Below are 21946 nucleotides of genomic sequence, written 5' to 3' on the forward strand. Positions count from 1 at the left end.
GGAATACTTAAAATTTTGCCCCTGGGTTACTGTAGCATGTACTGCATGTCACAGCATTTTTTTCCCAGGAAAGCAAACATAAAAATAACTGCTAAGACAGCTAAAAGACGTCAGAGTTTACAAGATAGATCACACTTCCGGATTAAATTTCACAGCTGCAAACATAGCTTCTGTAATTTACTAAAATGTATGCTCCAAATACGTTGCAGTCTTTGGGTTATAGGTAGTCCTCAATTTGCAACTCTTTATTCAGTGACCATTTCAAGTTGCAACGGTACCCAGGGTCACCCTTTGCAACCTTCTGACCAGCAAAGTCAATAGGAATGCCAGGTTCACTTTACAAATGAGTTACTAACGTAACAACTGAAGTGATTCACTTAACCAGGGTGGTAAGAAAGGTCATAAAACAGAGCAACACTCATTTAACAACTGTCTCTCTTGGGCTCAATTCTGGTTGCAAGTCAAGGGCTACCTTGTATGACCTCATCTAGTCAAGCATGTTGCAGGCTTTGGGAGAGGTTTAAGGAGGTCCAAAACTGAAAACCAGGACTTTGCTGAAGTGTACATAAACAAGCTGCAGCCAATGCTGCTCTAGGTCAGGGCTTTTCAACCAGTGGTACGGGTACCACCTGTGGTACATTGGCACCTGACAGGTGGTACGCGACCATCCTAGAAAAGTAGTGGGGGAGGGGAATGAGCTGAACCGGTAGCAGCACCGCAAAAGCCTGAGCGAGAGACGGCTGGAGCTGCAGGGCTGTCAGGGCTCAGCGGAAGCGCCAGGATTAGCGCCAGTCTCCAGTTGGAGCTCGGCACTGATCCTGGCACTTCGGAGCCCAGAAGAAGTGCCGATCATCTGGAATGTTGCAGCATCTCCAGGGTCTTGTGATTTACATTCAGATGCTTGGCAACTGATTCATATTTATGATGGTCACAGTGTCCCAGGGTCATGTGAAGTGACTAAAACCTGCTGCAACCACTCAGCAGATGGGGGGGAATAAAAACCAAACACCACCCCACCTCACCCCCGCTGCCAATCCTCAACAGAATTGCTCACAGGCAGGTGTCTTGCTCGGCTGTGGCTTGGGGGGCACTTTTTTCAGTGCTATTGTAACTTCAAACAGTCACTAAGTGAACTGTTGTAAGTCGAGGACTACCTGTACTTCATCACTTTTTTCTTCTTTTTTTTTGGTCATCAAGGTTTTGACACCTTGCTAGGCGACTGGTGGTACTCGGATGTTGCCATATCCTAAAAGTGGTACAATGGGTGAAAAGGTTGAAAAGCCCTGCTCTAGGTCCTGTACTCACTTGGTCCTTCAAGAACCACTTCCCTCTACAACCACCTGTAGAAGACCACAGTTCCTGCCTACCTGGTTCCGTTCGGTAACAGGCTTGAGTAGAGGAGATTCTGTGGCTGACCTCCACCCTCTCTGAAGGCTTGGGGTAGGGTGCCTGTCATGACATAAGCCTAATGACAGCCGATGTTAAGGCCATCTTATGCTAATGAGCTATTTTTGTTTGCTGCCTTATGCTAATGAGCTATTTTTGTTGGGTGGCAAGGACAATGCCTGGCTGGGAGGCATAGTCCAACCCAGCCTGTTGTTTACCTAGAACTGTAAATCTTTGAAAATGGCATAATATTCCCCGTGAGCCTTAAAAAAAAATCTCTGCATTAAGCTATTTATGTCACAAAGTGGTTACTGAGCATCAACTCGGGGGATGTTTCAGGACTGTCTGATTTAGAGAGCACAGTTCCGCTCTCGCTGCTAAGCGGCTTTTATCTAAAAATATCAAGGGCCAACTTGGCTATTGGTAATTGGTCCTCTGCAGATTTCAATCTTCTCTACGTTCTCCATGACCTAAGAGCGGAGGGCAGAATTGCACGCCACAAAAAAGGCGGGTGCCTCCTGCAAGAGTCAGCCCCCTCTCTCCTTCCCATTGCTATTCTGTTTGAACTGAGACAAGGAAAAGAAAAACAAAGCCTTGTTTAAATCATTCCCTTTTAAAAAATGAATTCATTTATTTATTGTACTTAAGAGATTTTAAGTTACACAGAGTGCCTGATGAGACACGGTGGCCAGGAATACAAAAGCAGGAGTGTGGAAAAACTGAACGCAAACCACAGTGATTAAAATCCAGCATTTATAGCCATACATTCAGAAGATGGTGATATATTTATATATCAAGCATTTTTACACTATACAACCCTGCTTTGTGGGGGGGAAAATAATAATTCTGTTGTACTATTTTCATATAATATCTAACAGTAAACACAAATAATAAAATCAATATCTGGGGATACCATATATTTTAAGATCCATAGCTTCAAATCAATCCATAGCTTCAAATAAACGTTTTCCCTTATGTTAAATTCCCTTGGGCTTTAAGATTGTCATTTGGAGTGTTTCATCACACACCTCTTTATTAACCCAGGGAAGTGGTCCTTCCAATGAAATCCATAGGGCAGGGGTAGGCAACCTCGGCTCTTTTATGATTCATGGACTTCAACTCCCAGAATTCCTGAGCTATGCTGACTTAGGAATTCTGGGAGTTGAAGTCCATGAGTCATAAAAGAGCTGAGGTTGCCTACCCCTGCCATAGGGTATTTGCTTGGGGAAAGTCTACTGGTTTTAAGAACAGACATGTAATTCCTTATTCCACCCCAAATTCTGGGTTAATATAATTATCTACGTATGTATATGTGTATGTATGTATGATTTCAACTGGGATGCAAGCAGTTTTATTCAAACTAAAACATCAGCGATATTTGGGGATTGCCCACGGAAGCTTTTCAGAAAATCTCTTTAGTTTTTAAAGATTTTTTATTTGATTCAGCAAGGCAATTAAAAAAAACCAACTGTCTATAGATTGTCTTGGCATTAAAAATGTAGCCAAACGACGTCTTAGACTGATTTCTTAAATTAGTTAACATTAATCCTAGACTTTGGATGTCAGATATTGCAACTGATGCAAAGTCAATTCTCCTTTGCTTATTACTCCAACGTAATGAAGCACAGGATTATGACCTACGGTAGCACTGAGTTAATCAACAATAACAATCCCTGTATTTTGGAACGTTAGAGCAGTGGGAACTGGTTCAAACTCATTATAGCATTTCAAAGGGCCTCATTAACAAGCGCTACACACACACTTTCCAGGGGCAGAATTATCTCTTGGTTCGGTTTCTGTCACGCTATTTAAAGGATGTCAGATCGTGTTTGCCCTCCCAGGTAAACTAGACAGGAAACACAGCTACGTGAACTAATCCTATTTTATTGTAAGGCTACGGTAACAGAATCTTGCAAGCCTGAGAATACAAGCATCCTGCTGCCATGTTTAACAGCTCGATCCGTTAGGGCGAGTTCTTCCTAAGTTTCTTTCTCTGACCGTTAAACCACTGGGGGCTCCTGCCTCTCTTCTCTGATACGTTTCCTAGGCAGCATCTCTTTTCCCCGTCCCCCTAGGTCAGCCGCACGATAGATCACAAACATCCTTCCTTAGGAATACTAGGTGGGACTCAGTATCTCTTACGTAAATTGTTGGTGGGGGATAATATGAACTCCAGTTCTTTCATTAATGTTTCTTAATGGCTTGAGGAAGAGTAAAGATCCTAGGCAAAAGGAGCGGGAGAACGTACATGCCCTGAAAAATTTAACTGAATACCTCAAGCTAATTTCCAGGGGGAAAACCAACAACAACTGCTTGGAATTCCTAAAGGCAGGTTGCATTCGTCATGCTTCTTTCATTACCGTTGGACACTGAGAACTCTCTTCCCAGAATTTCACTAAATGAATGCGTATTTTCCTTTCAATTAAAAAAAAAAGCCCTAGGTAAAACACAATAAATTCGTGATGTTGCCGTTACTGGATAACAACGTGCCCCTCTCTCAACATTGGGGGAGCACCAGGTTAGAAGCTAGGCAAGTGTTTGCTTCACCGAAGCTGATCTCTCATCGAAGCACTGGCTAAGCCAGGGATCAGCAACCTGAAACAGTGAAAGAGCCACTCGGCTCTCAGATCAGCCAAAGGCAGCCAAGGCTGGTCACTTAATTCTGGATTAAAACCAAGGAGGCGGTGGCAAATATATAATCAGATAAATATGCAGCAGGAGGTCAATTAAATTAATAAGTTTGCATGCCTCTATTATCTCTTACGACAGTGGTGTAGCTGGGCAATAGATGTACCACTTTGAAGTCCCCACCCAACTGTTTGATTTTTAGTTCTTCAGGAAAACATGCCTGAAACAGCTAAAGATATGAAAGCCATAGAAAACAAACCATGGAAGGAACAGCACTTAAGGAAGGGACAGTTCTCCTACATGGAGACACTGGCAATATGTTGGAGCTGTTTGTTCCTGTAAAGGTTCTCTGCCTCTTCCAAATTGAGTGTTCCTTTCGGAAGAACCACCCACCCCGTAGCTTCCTGCACAGTTGTCTCCACAAATGGTGTTTTTGCAAAGCTCACTGATTTGCCAATGTGCCATGTTTCTCCAGCCTTCCTTTCTATGACATGCAGCCCACATTCTTAGTCATCACCATCCTCTTACTTCTGGAAGTTTCTCCTGGTCGTGTGTGAATTTTCATCCATAAGAAATTAAAGCCTTTGGCTTCTGGCAACGGAAACTACTTATATTTTGCACATTTTTATTGTAGGCATAAATGTGCAGCAATACTCAAGAGAGCTATTGAATAAAAACAATGTATGTGTATAGGTGTGTGGGGGTATATCTATATACCTATAGCTATAGTAATACATTCGTTAGTAAATGTGGTTCTTTCATCAGCAAAGGGGGTTCTTGAAAAGCTATCTTGCTCCATTAGTCCTGGTCTAGCTAAAAACTGCCGGCATTACCTCACAGAAAAAAATCTGTGAGCAAAATTCTAGGGTTTTCTTACTGATTCGTTGCCTTAAATAAGAATTCTACAGGAGAAAAAGTTATTTGAAGGTCTTCGAGAGTATAAATGGGGTTGACCAAGTCATGCCAAGATTCAAATTGTTTAAAGGTGTCCAAAAGAGTTTTCATCTGACATTTGTGGCTGTAGTATGAGAAGCCTAACTGGATGCTAGTTCCATTAGTTCTTTAAATCCTAGCCTAAATATATATATATACAACATAATGATACTTCTTTTGTGCATTCGGACAGATGTTGAGGGAGAAAAGCATCAAGGTAAATCTTACAAGATCAGGGGGAAAAATTAACTTGCATATGACGAGGCTGCATTTAAAACACACTGCCAGTAAGAAGAAGAAGGCATACAATTTCAGGTTACAGTTCTGGGTCTTATTAACCATGGCTGCCTTAGGCTTCACTTTAAGCAAGTCAGCATTTGCTTAAGCATGGATTAGGCTGGATTTGCACAAACACAATAAGCTATAAACCATGGCTGATTTCATGGTAAGCCAAAACCAGAAAAAACTCATCATAACTCAGCTCTACCAGACATTACAAGAATATCTAAGATCTAAAATTTCCTGATAGGTGTGTTGAATGAGGCTGCTAGGGAACGTATCCATTGGTTTGTCATCAGGCATCTTCAGAGTGCTGGTGATTCTCAGCTGTACATCTCAAATCTCCAGACAAGTATAGGTGCCGATTATCACCTATCTATTTATGGCACAAAGGTTGATTATTTGAGAGGCCATCCTTCTTCTGTAGTGTCCACCTGTCTTACACAACCAGCCAGCATGCCATCAAGTAGATAACATCACCTGAAAAGACACATAGTGTCTATCCTGTGGAACAAGGTTCCCCTAGAAATGTGTATGTCCCCACTCTGACGCTACTGGAAGAAGTATTTAAACCCAGGCCTTGGATTGGAGTGGTTGTGGAGCCCTTTGTGGGACGTTCATTCAGATGAGGCCGAAGTTCTTTTTCTGGACATTTGTTCTGTAGGATCTCTGTAATATTGTATTTTTAATTGTTTCATGTAATAAGGTTGGGATGGGGTTATCTTATTCCATCAGTCAATCAACCACTCAAATATTATACCCATTCAAGGAAGAGACAGCAGATTATAGCAATAGTTATTGTGGTAACTTTCTTAATTATTTCAACATCCACAATTTTTTAAAAATAGTCATATTTGTTTCACGTACACTTGATTTTTCTAAGAAGTACTAGGTTGCTATCCACATATTTATACATGGAATACAATGGAAGGTTTTTAAAAAGTGCTGTAGAGAACAAAAGTGCAAGTACAAGACAAACAAAACAGCAAAAACATTGAAGCAATTTCCCAAAGATGTGAGGTACCGAATTTCTATTATGCATGGGTGACCTAATACATGATGAACACTGGTGATGCGTGATTCATAGGAATTGTACTACATTTGAACAAGATCAAGACTATAGCAAAGACAACCGCTGCATGTTGTTTGCAGGCAGTTGCTGTTTCAGCCATTCTACTTAATGCAAGGTCATAGAAACACCAAACCTCTTTAGGTCTTCTATGATACTGGAAATGCTGCTCTTCCTGACGTTTCTAGAGGAGCAGGACAGAATTTTATTTGTTGATCTAACAATCAGAGCTGCATTCAACACTTTGCAGCAGCCCTGGAAAATTCTAACTTCAGTTCAGCAATTCCATTTTCCCACACATTTCGAAAGCTTTAGAAACAATAAAAATGGAACTGCAAAGCTTTGCAAGTAACAAAAGAAAATAAACCCACAGAATACATTCAGTTTTGCCTCGGCACCCATCACACAGCAGTTTTAAAATTCTATTTCAAAAGCTTCATAGCCTCTTAGGGATGACAAAGCAAACACATTTGTGAAAACAGCATTTGAAGTGGTTTAGTATTATTACAGTATTGCTGCACTTAGTAGCTGTAGAAGAGACATCAGATCCTTACATGAAGGTTTTCTCAGTAAGCATCTTCCATGTCCTTCTGATACAATCAGGCTATAGAGAGAGAGAGGAAAAAAAACCTGCAGAACAACAGAGGTCTTTCCAGCAAGCTCTAACTAACCAGTCAGCAAATATCTGTAAGGCGAAAGCTTACAGATGAAGGCAGGCAGGAACACGGCTCGATTTTCTGATCCCTCATGATGTGCAACTTATTTTACAAACTGCTGAAAAGGATTGTACATGTGACAATACAAAACCTCTCCCACCTGATCTGGGAAAGTTCCTTTTCTTCTATACATAAGTCATATGTTGCAGCAATGCAATGTCATCTGAAAATACAAAATGTGTGAAAATATTTGAAGTTTAATCCACTGGGGATGTTTTAATTGTAAATTTGTGTTTTATCTTTGTGAACTATTGAGGATAGGTGGTGATGATAGATGATAGATAGATAGATAGATAGATAGATAGATAGATAAGATAAGATAAGATATAGATAAGATATAGATCATAGATAATTAATAAATCTCATGCTCATAATTTGTGAGTAATGTTACCGGAGCCACCATGATAACCTTGTTGGTTGCCACTTCTCAGATGCTGGAAAGCCAACACAGCTTGCATTAACTCAGTTATAAAATTCTTCAGGAGTCTCAAATGTGTGACGTACAAACTGCATCATTCCACCACCTTCTCTTATTTGTCATACTGCTTCTGCTATCGGTGCTGGATAACTCTTCTATCGGCTTAAAATGAATATGTACAATCCTAAATAGGAACTGCTGTTTCCAAAGATAGATAATATTCTATTATAGATGCATATATATATGTATATATATATATGTGTGTGTGTATATATATGTGTGTGTGTGTATACACACACACACACACACACACACACACTGTATATCCCATGCAAGAAGCTAAATATACTTATAAACGATGTATCATATCTCCAAGAAATAAGCAGTGAAAGCTTCTTGGAGCATATTTAAAGTTGTGAGTTTTCACTCTGCGTGTCATTTTTGTTCGGTGGCAGCTACTGCATCGGTTGCATTTGTCCATGTGTGATTTCAGTTCCTCTTTTTTTCTATTGTTTTAAGTTGGACAGTTCTAAAGATACAATTTGTTTTTCGTTTTTTCCCCTTCAGTTGTCGCCTGTTTGATTGCTGTTCCCAAAGGAGTATTTCCGTCCTATTAGACTGACACGGGGCACACAATAATCCTGTCTTCCAGAAGGACGCTGACAATCAGGAATATAAAATAGAGCCCAAACATGGTGAAACCTAGGAACTTGTTCATCTTCCATTTGCAGAATGCAATAGAGAGGATGACAAAGAGAAGCATGATGAAGAGAAGAACAATAGCGCAGAATAACCCATTGCTGCTCACTTCCACTGCGGAGAGGTTGTTAATTACAGCATAGATGAACCACGGCAGAGGAAGGCTGTTGAAGGAAAAAAATGCCAGTAAAAGCTAGTTTTGCTGCTAATTGAAAGGTGGTTTATATATAATTGACAACTAGAAGAATCGTTACAACATGTCTGCAGCAGACGGGTTAAAATATTTCTACCAAGCAGCATTGAAATGGTCAACGTTCTTATTCTTAAGCAGACATGTCAAACACAAGGCCCGGGGGCCAGATCCGGCCCGCGAAGTGGTTTCATGTGGCCCGCGAAGCCATCCTGGAAACAGTGAGGGAACGGCCCCCACTGCCTTGGCTCTGGCCCAGAGACCCTCCTTCTGCCAGAGACCCTCAGATCTGTCCCACTCCTGCCCAGGCCCCCATAGGCACCCTTGATGCGAACGATGTAGAGCTGGCCATGCCCACCCAGTAGGCCGTACACACTCTAGCCACACCCACCCAGACCATACCCACCCGGCCCCCTGAGGGCAATCGCAATGCTGATGCAGCCCTCAATGAAATTGAGTTTGACACCCCTGTTCTTAGTGGCTATTCTCAGAGATAAACAGTAGCTGAGTTCTGGGAGGTAGAAGTATATTTCAATGCAATTTCTATTGTGGTGGTTAGGCAACACAATAAAGTCATCCTTGTTGTATGCAAGCAAGGGTAGGAAAGATGCAGCCTTTCAGATAATGCAAAATACAATTCCAGCAGCACCATGCAGCTAGGTTTACCTTATTTATACATATAATATACACACATACATACATATATGCATATATGCATATACATATACACACACATGTACACGTACACACACACACGGCAACAAACATGCCTAATATTTATTTATCTATTTATCTTCTTTGCTGCCCATCTTGTCAAGATGACTACCGTTGGCTTATAGTTGGCTATTAAATAAAAATATCATATAAAACATATAAAATACCATATATAACGTTAAGGCAATAAATAAAGAGCATAAATTTAAAGTTCAGCTAAAGTTCAATTGATGAAGATGGAGAGGAAGAGAGAAAAGTGTGCATGGGGAAAAGGTGGGTTCTGTCTAATCCATTAACCACCTCCAGGATGCTACTCCTCCATTGGGGTGCCAGGTCTTCAGGGCCTTTTGGAAGGCCAAAAGAGTGGGTGTAGATCTCATCTGGGGGGAACGTGATATTCCAGATGACAGGTGCGATGGCCAAAAAGGCTCTAATACTCTTTCCTCCTCCTATTTTCTCCACAACAACCCTGTGAAGTGGGTTGGGATGAGAGAAAGTGACTGGCCCAAGGTCTCCCAGCTGGCTTTCCTGGCTAAGGCAGGACTAGAACTCATAGTTTCTTGCTTTCTAGCCTTTAAGCATTAGACCCAAACTGGTTCCCCCCCACTGGACCAAACTGGCTCCTTGTATCCATATCCTGTCCTTATGATTATCTGGCTGAGATGGGTTCAAGCTCTCACGGTGATGTAGAATGTGGCCTTTCCCCCTCCCCCTCTCTCCTTCTCCCTCTCTCAAAAGCAAGAAGACAGACTAAAATATGGGATAGCTCTTTCACAATTTGAGAACACTATTCACCTCTGAAACACGAGATGAGGTTATAATGGTTTACCATAACTTGATTAACATTTAAATAAATTACTAAGAGTCAGATGAAATAACCCTAGGGCAGGGGTAGGCAACCTTGGCTCTTTTATGACTCATGGACTTCAACTCCCAGAATTCCTGAGCCAGGAATTCTGGGAGTTGAAGTCCATGAGTCATAAAAGAGCCGACGTTGCCTACCCCTGCCCTAGGCAGTATGCCCCCATCTTTAAAGGCCATTTGGGAGCTACAGATGATCTGAATGCAGTCTTGGGTGTGCCTCAGTACACTCATATAATCCATCTACCATGCTACAGATCATCTGTAAGTGCTTGGATACTGGTGGAATTGCCTGTCTCCAATCATCTCTGCCATTTGGGAAGAACCAAGAAGGCTGGCATGCTTCGGATCCCGTCTATTAAGTCGTGTCCACTTGCTCAGTCCACAAGATGGCCTTTCTCTGATGCTGTACTTGAATGACACTCTCCCAGGGTCTGCAAGCATCTGATCCTGACTATCTTCGAAAGAGTCTTGAAGACCCATCTCTTTCCAGAACTACCGAAATGGGAGGCTGCATCTTACCACCACTGACATTAGGTTGCTTTGTGTGTAAATTGTGCTGTTTTCTTTCCAGGATGCGACCATTTGCTGGGAGAAGGGGATAGAACGTAATGACCAAAATTCAACCACAGAGAAGAACAAGCAGTCTGAAAAGATACGGAGGTCAGCTTTGAAATTAGGTAAGGATTGGATGATAGCAACCAGAGGTAAGAAAGTTACTGTACAACAAGCCACATTTGACTCAGCAACCTAATCTTCAACGAAAGAACAGATGAAGTAATACATGATGGAACACAACTAGCAGTAAATAAAAGGCAAAGCTCTACAGGATTCGGTCAGAAGATCTCCAGTTGGGCAGGCTTCTACCACCATCTGCTGAGTACATTCGTGTCTTCCCCAACTCTGCGCATTAACACTTTTGTAGCTGCGCAAGTGCATAAGAGAGTGAGTTTATATTTCTCAGCGTGTAAAGCTCAAGCAACTGTAATTACTAAAGTTCATGTAGGTTAACAGAGATTCTCAGTGTGCTGTGAGTTCTCTTGAGCATTTCCTTATTTCACGGCCTCCCTGTGAACCAAAGCAATGTGCCTTGAAGCCTTAGCCTTGCTGACTGGATCTTGGGCACCTGAAAGTAAAAGTAAATGAATGAAATGTATAAGGAGCTAAAAGCAATACAGTAGTACTTACCCCACAGTGATATCAAAGATGTTGCTTCCTACAGAACTAGAGACTGCCATGTCCCCAAGTCCTTTTCGTGCCACAATGACACTGGTGATTAGGTCAGGGATAGAGGTTCCAGCAGCTAAAATGGTCAAGCCCATAATTTCTTCACTGATCCCAATGGTCTCTCCAACCTAAATAGAAAAAGTACAAAATCATTTGCCAAATACAGGTAGTCCTCGACTTACGACCTCAATTGAGCCCCAAATTTCTGTTGCTAAGTGAGACATTTGTTAAGTGAATTTTGCCCCATTTTACAGCCTTTCTTGCCACAACCCTTGTTAAGTGAATAGCTGCTGAGTAACCCAGTTGTTAAGTGAATCTGGCTTCCCCAATGGACTTTGCTTGTCAGAAGGTTGTAAGAGGTGATCACATGACCCCGGGACACTGCAACTGTCATAAATATGAATCAGTTGCCAGGCATCTGAATTTTGATCATGTGACCACGGGGATGCAACGGTCGGGTGAAAAATGGTCATAAGTCACTTTTTTCAGTGCTATTGTAACTTTGAATGGTCACCAAACAAACTATTGTAAATTGAGAAATATCTGTATAGAAAGACTAGGGATCCATGCATAAAAGTATATAAAAATGCTATATTTGCTGTTTCATAATTTACTCATTTTTCATATCCAGTGAAATTCTTCCTTAGTCATCTTGTTTCAGTCTCCAACAGTGGCTAACAATTAGTTGGGTTGTTTTATTAGAGCCTGCCTATTCTTTGTTGCTGATTTTCCTTTTGTGTTTTCAAAACTGTAGGATTTTTAAAACAGTGTTGCTTTAATGTTACCGTAGTTTGTTAAAATAAATCTAGTTTAATCTAGGCTACTTTTAAGTGCTTTACTCCAGAAAATCACGATGAATGTCAATATAAAAATAGAATGTAACTGGAACACATTTTGAAAACAAAGGTAATAGTGACATATTAACTCAAATTGCATTACGTTACCACGGGACAAAGCATTATGAAGAGCGTTAAAGTCTTGGTCCAGAACCTGAATGCCTCAGCTGAATGCCTTGTTCATCTAATAGGCATGTCAATAGCACTATAACACTGGGCAATTTCGATAATACAAAAGGCTTCAAAAGAAACTTGTTTCTATTACTTGTATCATTCCCTTCTGAAGTACCTTTCTGCATTAATTTTATTTAGTTTGAAAAGCGGGTGGTCCTGAATATGTCAAGACTTGGTTGTCTGAAGGGCTGCTTTCTTTCCAAAAGGGTTGTTTGAAGTTCACCTTGGGAGCCCTTTTCTGACTCAGTGGCGTAGCGTGGGTTGTCAGCACCCGAGGCAAGCACCCGGCCGCTGCACTGTCCCTCCCCCAGATAGTCCCTCGCTCTCTCTCCGCACCGCACCGCACGCCTGGCACCCCCCCTCCACAGTGGGCGGCGACCCGGCGGCTCGGATCGGATTCGCACAGCCAGCACTGCAGTGAGAGAGAGTGAGTGAGCCAGGCAGGGGCAGAGAGCTGCGAGTGCGAGCGCGCCCCCCCAGATGTTGCGCCCGGCCCCCCCTGCACCCCCCACGCTACGCCACTGTTCTGACTGTCCCAACTTTAGAGATAAAGAGGGTAAATAAGGAGAAAATAACTCTGATTCTTGGATTCGGTCTCTGAAGTACTCAGCACATTTGGTCTTAACCTGTTATCTTCTTCTTATCCTGGCCTATGACTATAACAAATATTTCATTTGATTTCATCTCTTCTTAGCACTTCTTCCAATTGTCCCAAAATTACCATTTTTAAAAAAATTTATTGTAGTAATGAGATTTCTGAATGTTTTAATGTTTAATTTACGTTTTGGTCACCACAATGTTGAGACTCGATAGAGAGTCCAGAGAAGAGCAACAAAATTGACCAGGAGACTGGAGGCTAAAACATACAAAGAACAATTGCTGGAATTGGATATGTCTAATTTAATGAAAAGAAGGACCGGGGGTAACATGATAGCATTGTTCCAATATCTCAGGGGTTGCCACAAAGAAGAGGGAGTCAGGCTGTTCTCCAAAGCGCCCGAAGGCAGGACAAGAAGCAATGAATGGAAACTAGTCAAGGAGAAAAGCAACCTAGAATTAACTAGAAATTTCGTGACAGTTAGAACAATTAATCAGTGAATGCTCCAACATTGGAAGTTTTTAAGAAGAGATTGGACAACCATTTGTCTGAAATGGTATAGGGTTTCCTGCTTGAGCATGGGGTTGGACTAGAAGACCTCCAGGGTCCCTTCCAACTTTCTTATTCTATTCTATTTAGACAGCTGAATGTTGCTGTTTGGTTCCTCCCACACTATAAGAAATTTATTTCGGATTGCAAAATGTAGTCTTGAAACAGCTTCAGCTCTCCGTCCTGACATCCCCATTCCCTCTGTATATATAGCACACCCAATTATCAAGGTGGAAAACTAAAGTTACTAAAAAGCCTGTCTTTTAAAATGTCAATGGAGAAAATGCATTAGCATGTGATCTAGTGAAATATTTAAACAATTTTTATTCATTTATGAATAAAACTCCAAGCGATTCTGGGCAACTCACATTTAAAATAATTTTCAATTAATTATTGAATCAATCAATGCAATTAATTAAATATAAGCCAAAAAATAAGAGCAAATCCATCAAATAGCTCACCTGATGTGCCCACCAGACCATTAGATAAGAAAACACAGCGATCCAGGAGATGGATCCAAAAAATGTGAAAGGGAAAAACCTTTTGGATGACTGAAAGAGAATAATAATAAAAATGTTCAGTGTACTCATTCTGTAATATCATAAGCCTTTCCACGAACATCGCATATACAGTACAGTGTGGCTGGGTTTATTAGTTTCAAACAAAATTTCATCGAATTAACATGGATCCCACCCATAAAAAGTACTATATTACCTGGGAGTGCATGCATTAGGTAAAATTCAGTTTCTTATGTCACTATGGTAGATACCTAGGAAAGGTAAGTTTTTTTTGACTTAGTAGCTATTTATTATTGGTATGCTATGATTACATTCAGTAACTATAAACAAGATCCTTTTCATTCAGTTCTGAAATATTTTGTCAGAAAATGAGAAATCCATATAATAACTTCAAGGAAGGGCATAAACTAGTATTTATATTTGTCAGTTCTATTTCTTATTAGCTTTTTTGTTCGGTTTCTCATCAAAACACAGATCTGGCAACTGGATCTCTTCCACTGTTGATAAAATTCCGGCAATTTTAGTTTTGATCCCTTTCGTAATAATTCACAATATGGAATTCACATTTCCCCCCACCTGTTATTGAGAATAATTTGATGTGACTGTATACCCCTTGTTTCCTCTATTATCAAATCACTTATAAATAGTCAGAGTGATTTGCCAAGTTTTGTGACTACTTGTGCCAAGTTTCTTTCTTTTTACCTAGTGAAATCAAAATTCATGTTCCACTCATATCTTTATTACTGTGTAATCACAAAGTCGACAATTAGACACAAATTGAAAGGAAAAATGGAAGGTTAAAATAAGAACAACTAATATAATTTTTTCATATGTGGGAAAAGATGAATGGTGCCTACAGAGGCACAAAATCGGCCAACCCAGCAAGCTATCTGTAAACAATGCTTGCACAGGAGAATGACAAATATAAGTAATACTCTCTGCTAGATAATTATTTCTAGACAGAATGGGTTAAAAGCCTGTAGAAAGTACAATAAAAGAGCATGTAGCTCAAGGACTTTTGAAATGCCCCAATGAAAAGCAATACATCTAGCCTGACCAGAATGAAGTCCTAGCACAATTTCAGCACTAGTAGAAGAAAGATAGGAGACTGGCATAAACACATCTGAAAAGATGCCACATACTGCTGAGACTGGGACCAAATTTAGAGTGATTTGAAAAGCAATGTCCCTAATAGACAGCTTACGTACATGTACAGTATGATTGAGTTAATACTTGGGATAAATAGCAGAGGGCCTAGAATACACTTCCTGCCTCATCCCTATTTAATATTGATAGCTGCAGAGAGGTTGTTCCCCCAGCATGAATGATGCACGGTTAAAAGTCATGTTGGAATGTAAAAGTTACATTGGCAGGGGCTAATCTCTTTTCTTTTTATAGAACCGGGTAACAATGGAGTAGTTCTAATCAATAAGAAAATACGCTGAAGTGTTAAAATGGGTAACCAGGACTAATGTCCAGCCGTTCTCCTTTAATAATTCTGGGGGACAATTTTCCTCCTAGGTCATTTTCAGGTCTGGGCTGTGAATTAAACTATTTGACCTGAAATGTGGACACAGGAGGAGAGAAAGTCACAGGAAAAGAGAAACTCACAGCTGAATTGTCCAGTGATTCCATGATAAAAATATTTTGGAAATAGTTTTCTCAAGATTCTGTGAAGTCGCTCTGTGAGTGAGATGGTGGTCTCCAAATTTAATATATAAATATACGTTAGGATATTAAATTTAACAGCTGGAACAGTAAAGGGTACAATGGGCTAGAACACACAGTTTGTAGTTAATTGGTTGGAGACTACTGGCTCCTGCATGAGGCAATCTACGTTATGATTGGTTGCTGTGGGTGTAAAGGGGTTTTCCCCACTTTTCCCCGCCTTTTTCTTCTGTGTCTTCTGTATGCTGTAGAGTTTTACCTCATGATGTTCCTGTGTACCTGATTATCTTGTCTGCTGTAAATATAAATATTAAATATATTTATTTATATAAAACTACAAGTTTGTGCAAGTGTCTCTGACTTCATTTGGACACTTGCTGTGCAATTCCCTGAGAGGTATGGGCTCAGAAGCGCCCTGAAGCACCCGTAGTAAATTTCTCTGAGGTGAAAGATTTGTTGGAAGCCCAAGAAAGATTGAGGATGATTGGCCTGTTTAGATAACTCAGTGCTATCTGTTACAGAAACGGGAGGAGGATTTCCTTCAGCTCATCTTAATGAGACGAATTATCCCTCATGGAGCCTAAAAATGGAGACGTTTCTGTGGACGGAAGATTTGCGGACAATTCTAAGCAATCCTCCAGCAGATCTCAATGAGATGGCGGTCTCCAAATATAATATATGTATGTATACAAATAAATAAATTTGCAGATTGGACCAAAGCATCTTAACACTGAGAAAACTGTTAATTACAGTAAGTGCCAGAACCAGGAAAAGTTCTTAACTGCTGCAATTCATGTACTCTACTGTAGCTTTCCTTGTCTTTGATTTTACCTCCCCCGCCCAAAAATTAGATTAGCTCCATCCCTTTTGATATTCCAGAAGTCCCTCATGACCTGGTTAAATTATCAAGCTTGGGGCTCCCAGGGAAGCAAAGACATACTTCAATAGCTCCATTAGTAAGGTGATCATTTTTCTCCTCTCTTTGCTTTGGGTTTGTATATTTGTTTTTATAATATTTATCTTTTACTGTGGATGTTTATATTGTTAAGATTTGTTGTTTTATATTTGGGCTTGCTGTATGCTGCCCAGAGTTGCTTTTTTTGAGATGGACAGCTATGCAAATTTGATGAATAAAACAAACCCACACTTGTTCAGGGCAATCTGAGAGGGAAGCTGAAGAAGGGAATTTAAGTTCAAGAGACCCAAGAGGTCTCTTGCCACTCTGGAAGACCATTTATTTTAAACTTGCCTTTTTGAAAATCAATGAATCTTAAAAGAGCTTAACAATGGATGGGTGTTGTTGGGATTTAAAGTAATGTTAAATTATTGCAGAAGCTTTAGAGTTGCTGTAGATGGAAAAAAATGTTGGGTGTCTGCATAGTCTGAGGGGAAAATTTCTTCTGCATATAAAGTCTAATAGACATCTAAAGAAGCAGGCATGCAGACAAACATAAAAGAACTATTAATACAATATTTTATAGGTTGCCATTAAATATTTATACAGGTAAATGGCAATGTATTCACTGTTATTGTCTGCCAGGCAAGGTCTCCAAAAGCTCAAACCAAATGTCATTTATCATGATATTTTTATCAAGTATTTTTCCCCCCAAACAATCTAATGGAAACTGAAAATGAACTTATTTATGTATACTCAATAATAGTATCAAGGCTAAATCTGTCCTTTACAAACATATGTTACATTTCAATTCATATATAAAAGTAAAAACAGTAATTCTCACTGGATTTCTAACATCAGGTAGAGTCATCCATAATGGAAAAACGATAGGCAAAATAATCAGATATGTAAGCTGCTTCCGGGGCGTATCAGGCCAGGCCAGGCTGAGGGGCTGACTATCATCATCATCTTCCTGTTGTGGAAAAAAAGGACAATATTAATTTAAAATAAAAAATGGAAAACATTTTGTACTTAATTGGTTTAAAGGAAGTCTGCAACAAGCTGTCTTCAGTTGCTATTTGAAAAAAAATAAACTGAAGAAAAAAAATCCAGCAATGCTATAAAATGCGTACCAGATTTTGAAGAATTTTGCTTACTGAGGTTCTTGTGCATAATTCTGTGTTCCTCATAGGGTGTTATAACATAATCTTGGAAGCCTGACAGAAATTCTCTTTATTCCCGCTTATCTTAAGGAGAATCAAGACATGGTAATCATTTTTTTCCTCACCCCCTCCAGTCTACTGCTGATTTTTTTTTTTTTTACATAATGGTTGTTGAATTCCTTCTTCAAGGCCATCTCCACATCTCTTTTCCAGGGAGGACGTTGGGAGGAGGGAGAATCTCTATAGTACTGAACACCTTAAGTTAATATATTATTTCTTTCTTTTCACACAGATGACCAGCTTCATCGTACTGTTTGATCACCAGCTTGAATGGCTTTAAAAAGAAATAGAAGTTTCATGAAGTTTGCAGCTTTCCAAAGCACTTTTTGCTATTATAGAAATGATGGAATAAAAAGGTATTTAGCTTCATCTAAGTTATGGTACATCTTACATCATTATGTTCAATATTCTCTAAAATATTTATTTTGCAGAAGATGAGTTTCTAGCACCGATCATGTGCTTGTTCCAAACGCAGAATCCATTTGTCTGTACGCTTGGAAAACTACTCAAATTGTACTTTATACTGTACATTAGATTTAACAATTATTTTCCTACTCAGATTTTCTCATGTTATAGGAACAGTAATGGAATATATGAATCAATTCTCCAAAATTATATCACTGTACTACTAAATTTGAAAACTGTACATCCTACTCAACTTAAATATATGTGCAACATTTTTAATGGAGAGAAAAATGTTGTATTTCTTTTCCTTTCTGCCCACTATATTCTTTCTTCCAAGTCACATATATATACATTTATTTAGTATGCTAAATTCACCATAGAAAATAATATTTGAAAGCAGTTTGCTTTGACAAAAATCAGATAAAAGCAAAAAAGGTTATATAGACTTTGCAGATTATATTTTTTACTTGGGCTTCAAATGATTCAACAAGAGAAGCTATGCAGTCACAACTTTCATACAGACTTATTAGAACCAATAAACGTAACTTTCCTGAACCACACACTACAACTGACAATGTACTATTTACATGGATAATATGCTAGAGATCTATAAACATTATAGAGATGGTTTGATGTCCAGATTTGTATCTCCAGAAATAACGTTATTTGCTCTGGGATCTTCTGAGGTATATTTTGATCCAGTTTGTTCATAGACCAGAAGTAGATTCAGAAAAACAGACTCTTCCCACCCAATATAAGACTTGGGGAAAATTTAAATATTTGCAACTCTTCCTTTCTTTTTATCATTCCATGATAAATTTTCAGGAAAGGTGGATCATTAGTAGATAGATAAGGAGATGCAGCATACCAATTTTTGAGCTATGTTTCTTTAAAGCCTATGTTGAAAATATCTATTTTTTTCTTATTACATAATGAAATCAAATTTACTAGGTGGTTTTGGAGAGAGTGGAGCATACAAAGTTGCACAGAAGTTAGTTTGGGATTTTGAAGTATCATTCATTTAATTATTTTAAAGTGCCTCAAACTTTTTGCTTTTCAAAGAAAATGACTATGAAAATGCTATCAATATTCTTGGCAAATTTCACATATATTAATGTTGGAGGGTTTTTTGCAACCAAAAGAGGGGTGTAAGGAATAATAATATTTCTTCCTAAATACAACAAAGCTGATGGTCAGAGTTTAAGAGCAGGGAGAAATCAAACTTCAATTCACTGGTCTTTTCCACAAAATAAAACCGTTGTTACTGCTTTCTTCAATGTAGATATGCACATGGCTATATTGCAAGATATTCTTCTTTCCTCTCCTGAAGGAGAAAACTGATTTATCTCTTGGAACACCTGTGAGATATCAATTAGCTGAGATAATACACATAACTCTTTAATTGCAGTCATTCCAGTTTTGAGTGACAGACTCACTGTGCACACAATGGAAAAAGAGTTAAAGAACAGAATCCAACCTATTAACTCCATTAAAAACTAAGATGGGGAAACTGCTTTCCTCTTCACTGTAACTAATTATAGTGTGGTGTTAAGGACAGATTGAAATAAATTACATAAGCACAGTTTGCTTTTCTGTTTGTCCTTTTCAACCAAAAAATGGCTATTGTGCCACTAAAAGAAATTTAACACCAATGTGACAGGCCTTATAAAAAGAGCCATAACACTGCAGCTGAGATTAATGATCTTCCAGCTTCACTCGTTTAAATATATATTTTCTACCCCAGCATCCCCACAAAAGCTGTTTTTTAAATGGAGCCCCTCACTATATTGTATACACAGAATCACATAAACACAACTGCCTAGACAGAATTTGATAAAATTCAGGCTGCTTTGATAAAAGAGGTCATAGATGTATGTAGAAACACTTCCTACAAGAACTTTTACTGATGTAAACTAATCAACACCCTGGTGTATCAGGGACCCATTGAATTACAGTTGTTCAGTAGCAACTTAATGATCATACAGCAAATCATGAAAGGCTTGCTTCCTTGTTAGAACTAGGCTGCTTGTTTCTTTTACTTAAACATTATCTTTGTAGTGTTAGGCACACATATTTTTCTTTCCTTGCTGGTTTCCATAGAAACTGATAAAAAAAGGAACAGGCCTGAGAATAAGAAGATGAGAAGAGATGAAGTTGAAGATTATTTTTAGGAAAGTCAGAAACGAAAATAATTCAGCTGACTTTGAATTTCTACAGGATAGTATATAAAATATTATTCATTACATTTTACTGCATTATATGACATTACATCACGTTCTTGTATGATACTGTACAAATATTCCATAATTAATTTTTATTGATAATTTTAATAAAATTCCTGCAAAATTAACACAAGCTAAAAAAAGATTAAAAGAAAATATAAGAATGTAATCAAGACAAAGAAAAGAAACATATAAGCCAATTATTTCCCCCTTCAATACAAATATAAGCAATTTTAATAATTTATCACCTCTTAAAATACAACAAATTATCTCTTCTTTCAATATTTCACCTCTCATCTATAAATAAATCCCCAAAACCTCAACATTTCAGTCCTGATCAACAAAAGTTCAGTAAAGATTACCAGAGATAACAAATTTATTTTAAACGTGATGACATAAACCAACTTTATATTTCTTCCTTTTACCTCTTATTGTTTAATCCTTTTAAATAAAATCCTAGAACTTAATTTTTTTTCTTTTTTTTCTTTGTCCCTTCTCACAAAATTCTTTGAAACCTTAATAAGTCCAATCTGGAAAGTTATCCAGGTCATCCTCTTGGTTTGTTGTTTGTATGTCCTTTTTAATTAAGATCTCTTTTGTAGGACATGTGCAGTATCTTTTTTTATAGGTAGCCTGTCATTTTCAAATCTGCTTTCAGATCAGCCTCAGTCTTGTCCGGTAAAACCTGTTCCTCTTTTATAACATCATTTAAACACAGTATCTATAGAGACAAATACTTCTAAAATTAACTTCAGGGTCCATTGTTGAAAAATATTTTTAATATGTCCAATCAATGTTAAAATATTTTGCTCTATTCTGTAAAAGTAAGTCAAAGCTAGGTGTTCTTCTCCTTTGTAACATTTAGTACCTTCTAGTTCCCTCAAGAACCTTCAAAGGTTCAGTGTCCAACCTTCAAAGTCCTATCCAATCATCTTTTTAAAAAAAGAATTAACAGCATTTTCCCCTGGGAAGTGTTCTTATAATTAATTCCAAAATCTTATTTCTTGACCTTATCCTTGTTTAACTTTACAAAATCAAAGTTTTTAGTTTATTTCTTTTTTAAAGATTCTATTGTAGACTTAAAACTAATACCAACTACTGTATGAAAGATATAGTAGTTAAAAAAATGCAAAAAAGAAAAACAATTAAAAAGTGGTAACTTCCCTCTTTATCTCAGCAAGTATAAATAGTTTTAACATCTCTTAAGTGTTGTTTAACATCTCTTATCAACATTCTTAAAATACAGCAATCTCTTCATCCCTCATTCTCTATAAACAAATCTTTAAAGCCTTATCATCCATCTTAATCAGCAAAAGTCCATTAAGAGTTATCAGAAATAACTACATATCTATTATAAATTTGATCTTAAAGAAAACACTAACACTTGAATTCTTCTCTTTTATGTCTGTCTCATTTTTTATTTTTAAACAAGTTCCCCAAACCTTGCTATTTAAATCTAATCAGTAAAAATCTAATAAAAATTACCAAATGTAACAATGTAACTGTTTTAACCACTCTGATAAATTTAAAATGCAATAAACAACCTGTTTCCCCTATAGCACTAGCAATAACACTTAGACTTGCTTCACAGTGCTTTACAGTCCTCTATAAGTGGTTTACAGAGTCAGCATATTGCCCCCAAACAATCTGGATCTTCATTTTACTGAACTTGGAAGGATGGAATGCTGAGTCAACCTTAAGCCAGTGAGGATCGAACTCCTGGCAGTGGGCAGAGTCA

The 21946-nt window shown here is 38.5% G+C and overlaps 1 protein-coding gene across 1 annotated transcript in view; it reads right to left on the reverse strand.

Annotated features, from left to right (window-relative positions):
• Positions 1-8042: 8042 nt before the first annotated feature.
• The window catches only part of SLC24A2 (solute carrier family 24 member 2), a gene marked incomplete at both ends in the record, with an annotated part of 62849 nt that continues 48945 nt past the window's right edge, over positions 8043-21946 (reverse strand). Inside the window, 4 exons of the mRNA XM_081321219.1 lie at positions 8043-8292; positions 11082-11248; positions 13739-13828; positions 17203-17331. Of these exons, the coding sequence (XP_081177345.1) occupies positions 8043-8292; positions 11082-11248; positions 13739-13828; positions 17203-17331 (636 nt within the window). The remainder of the gene's footprint in view (positions 8293-11081; positions 11249-13738; positions 13829-17202; positions 17332-21946) is intronic.

This window comes from Vipera berus (assembly GCF_964194415.1).
Source record: "Vipera berus genome assembly, chromosome: 2".
Classification (NCBI taxonomy): Eukaryota; Metazoa; Chordata; class Lepidosauria; order Squamata; family Viperidae; genus Vipera; species Vipera berus.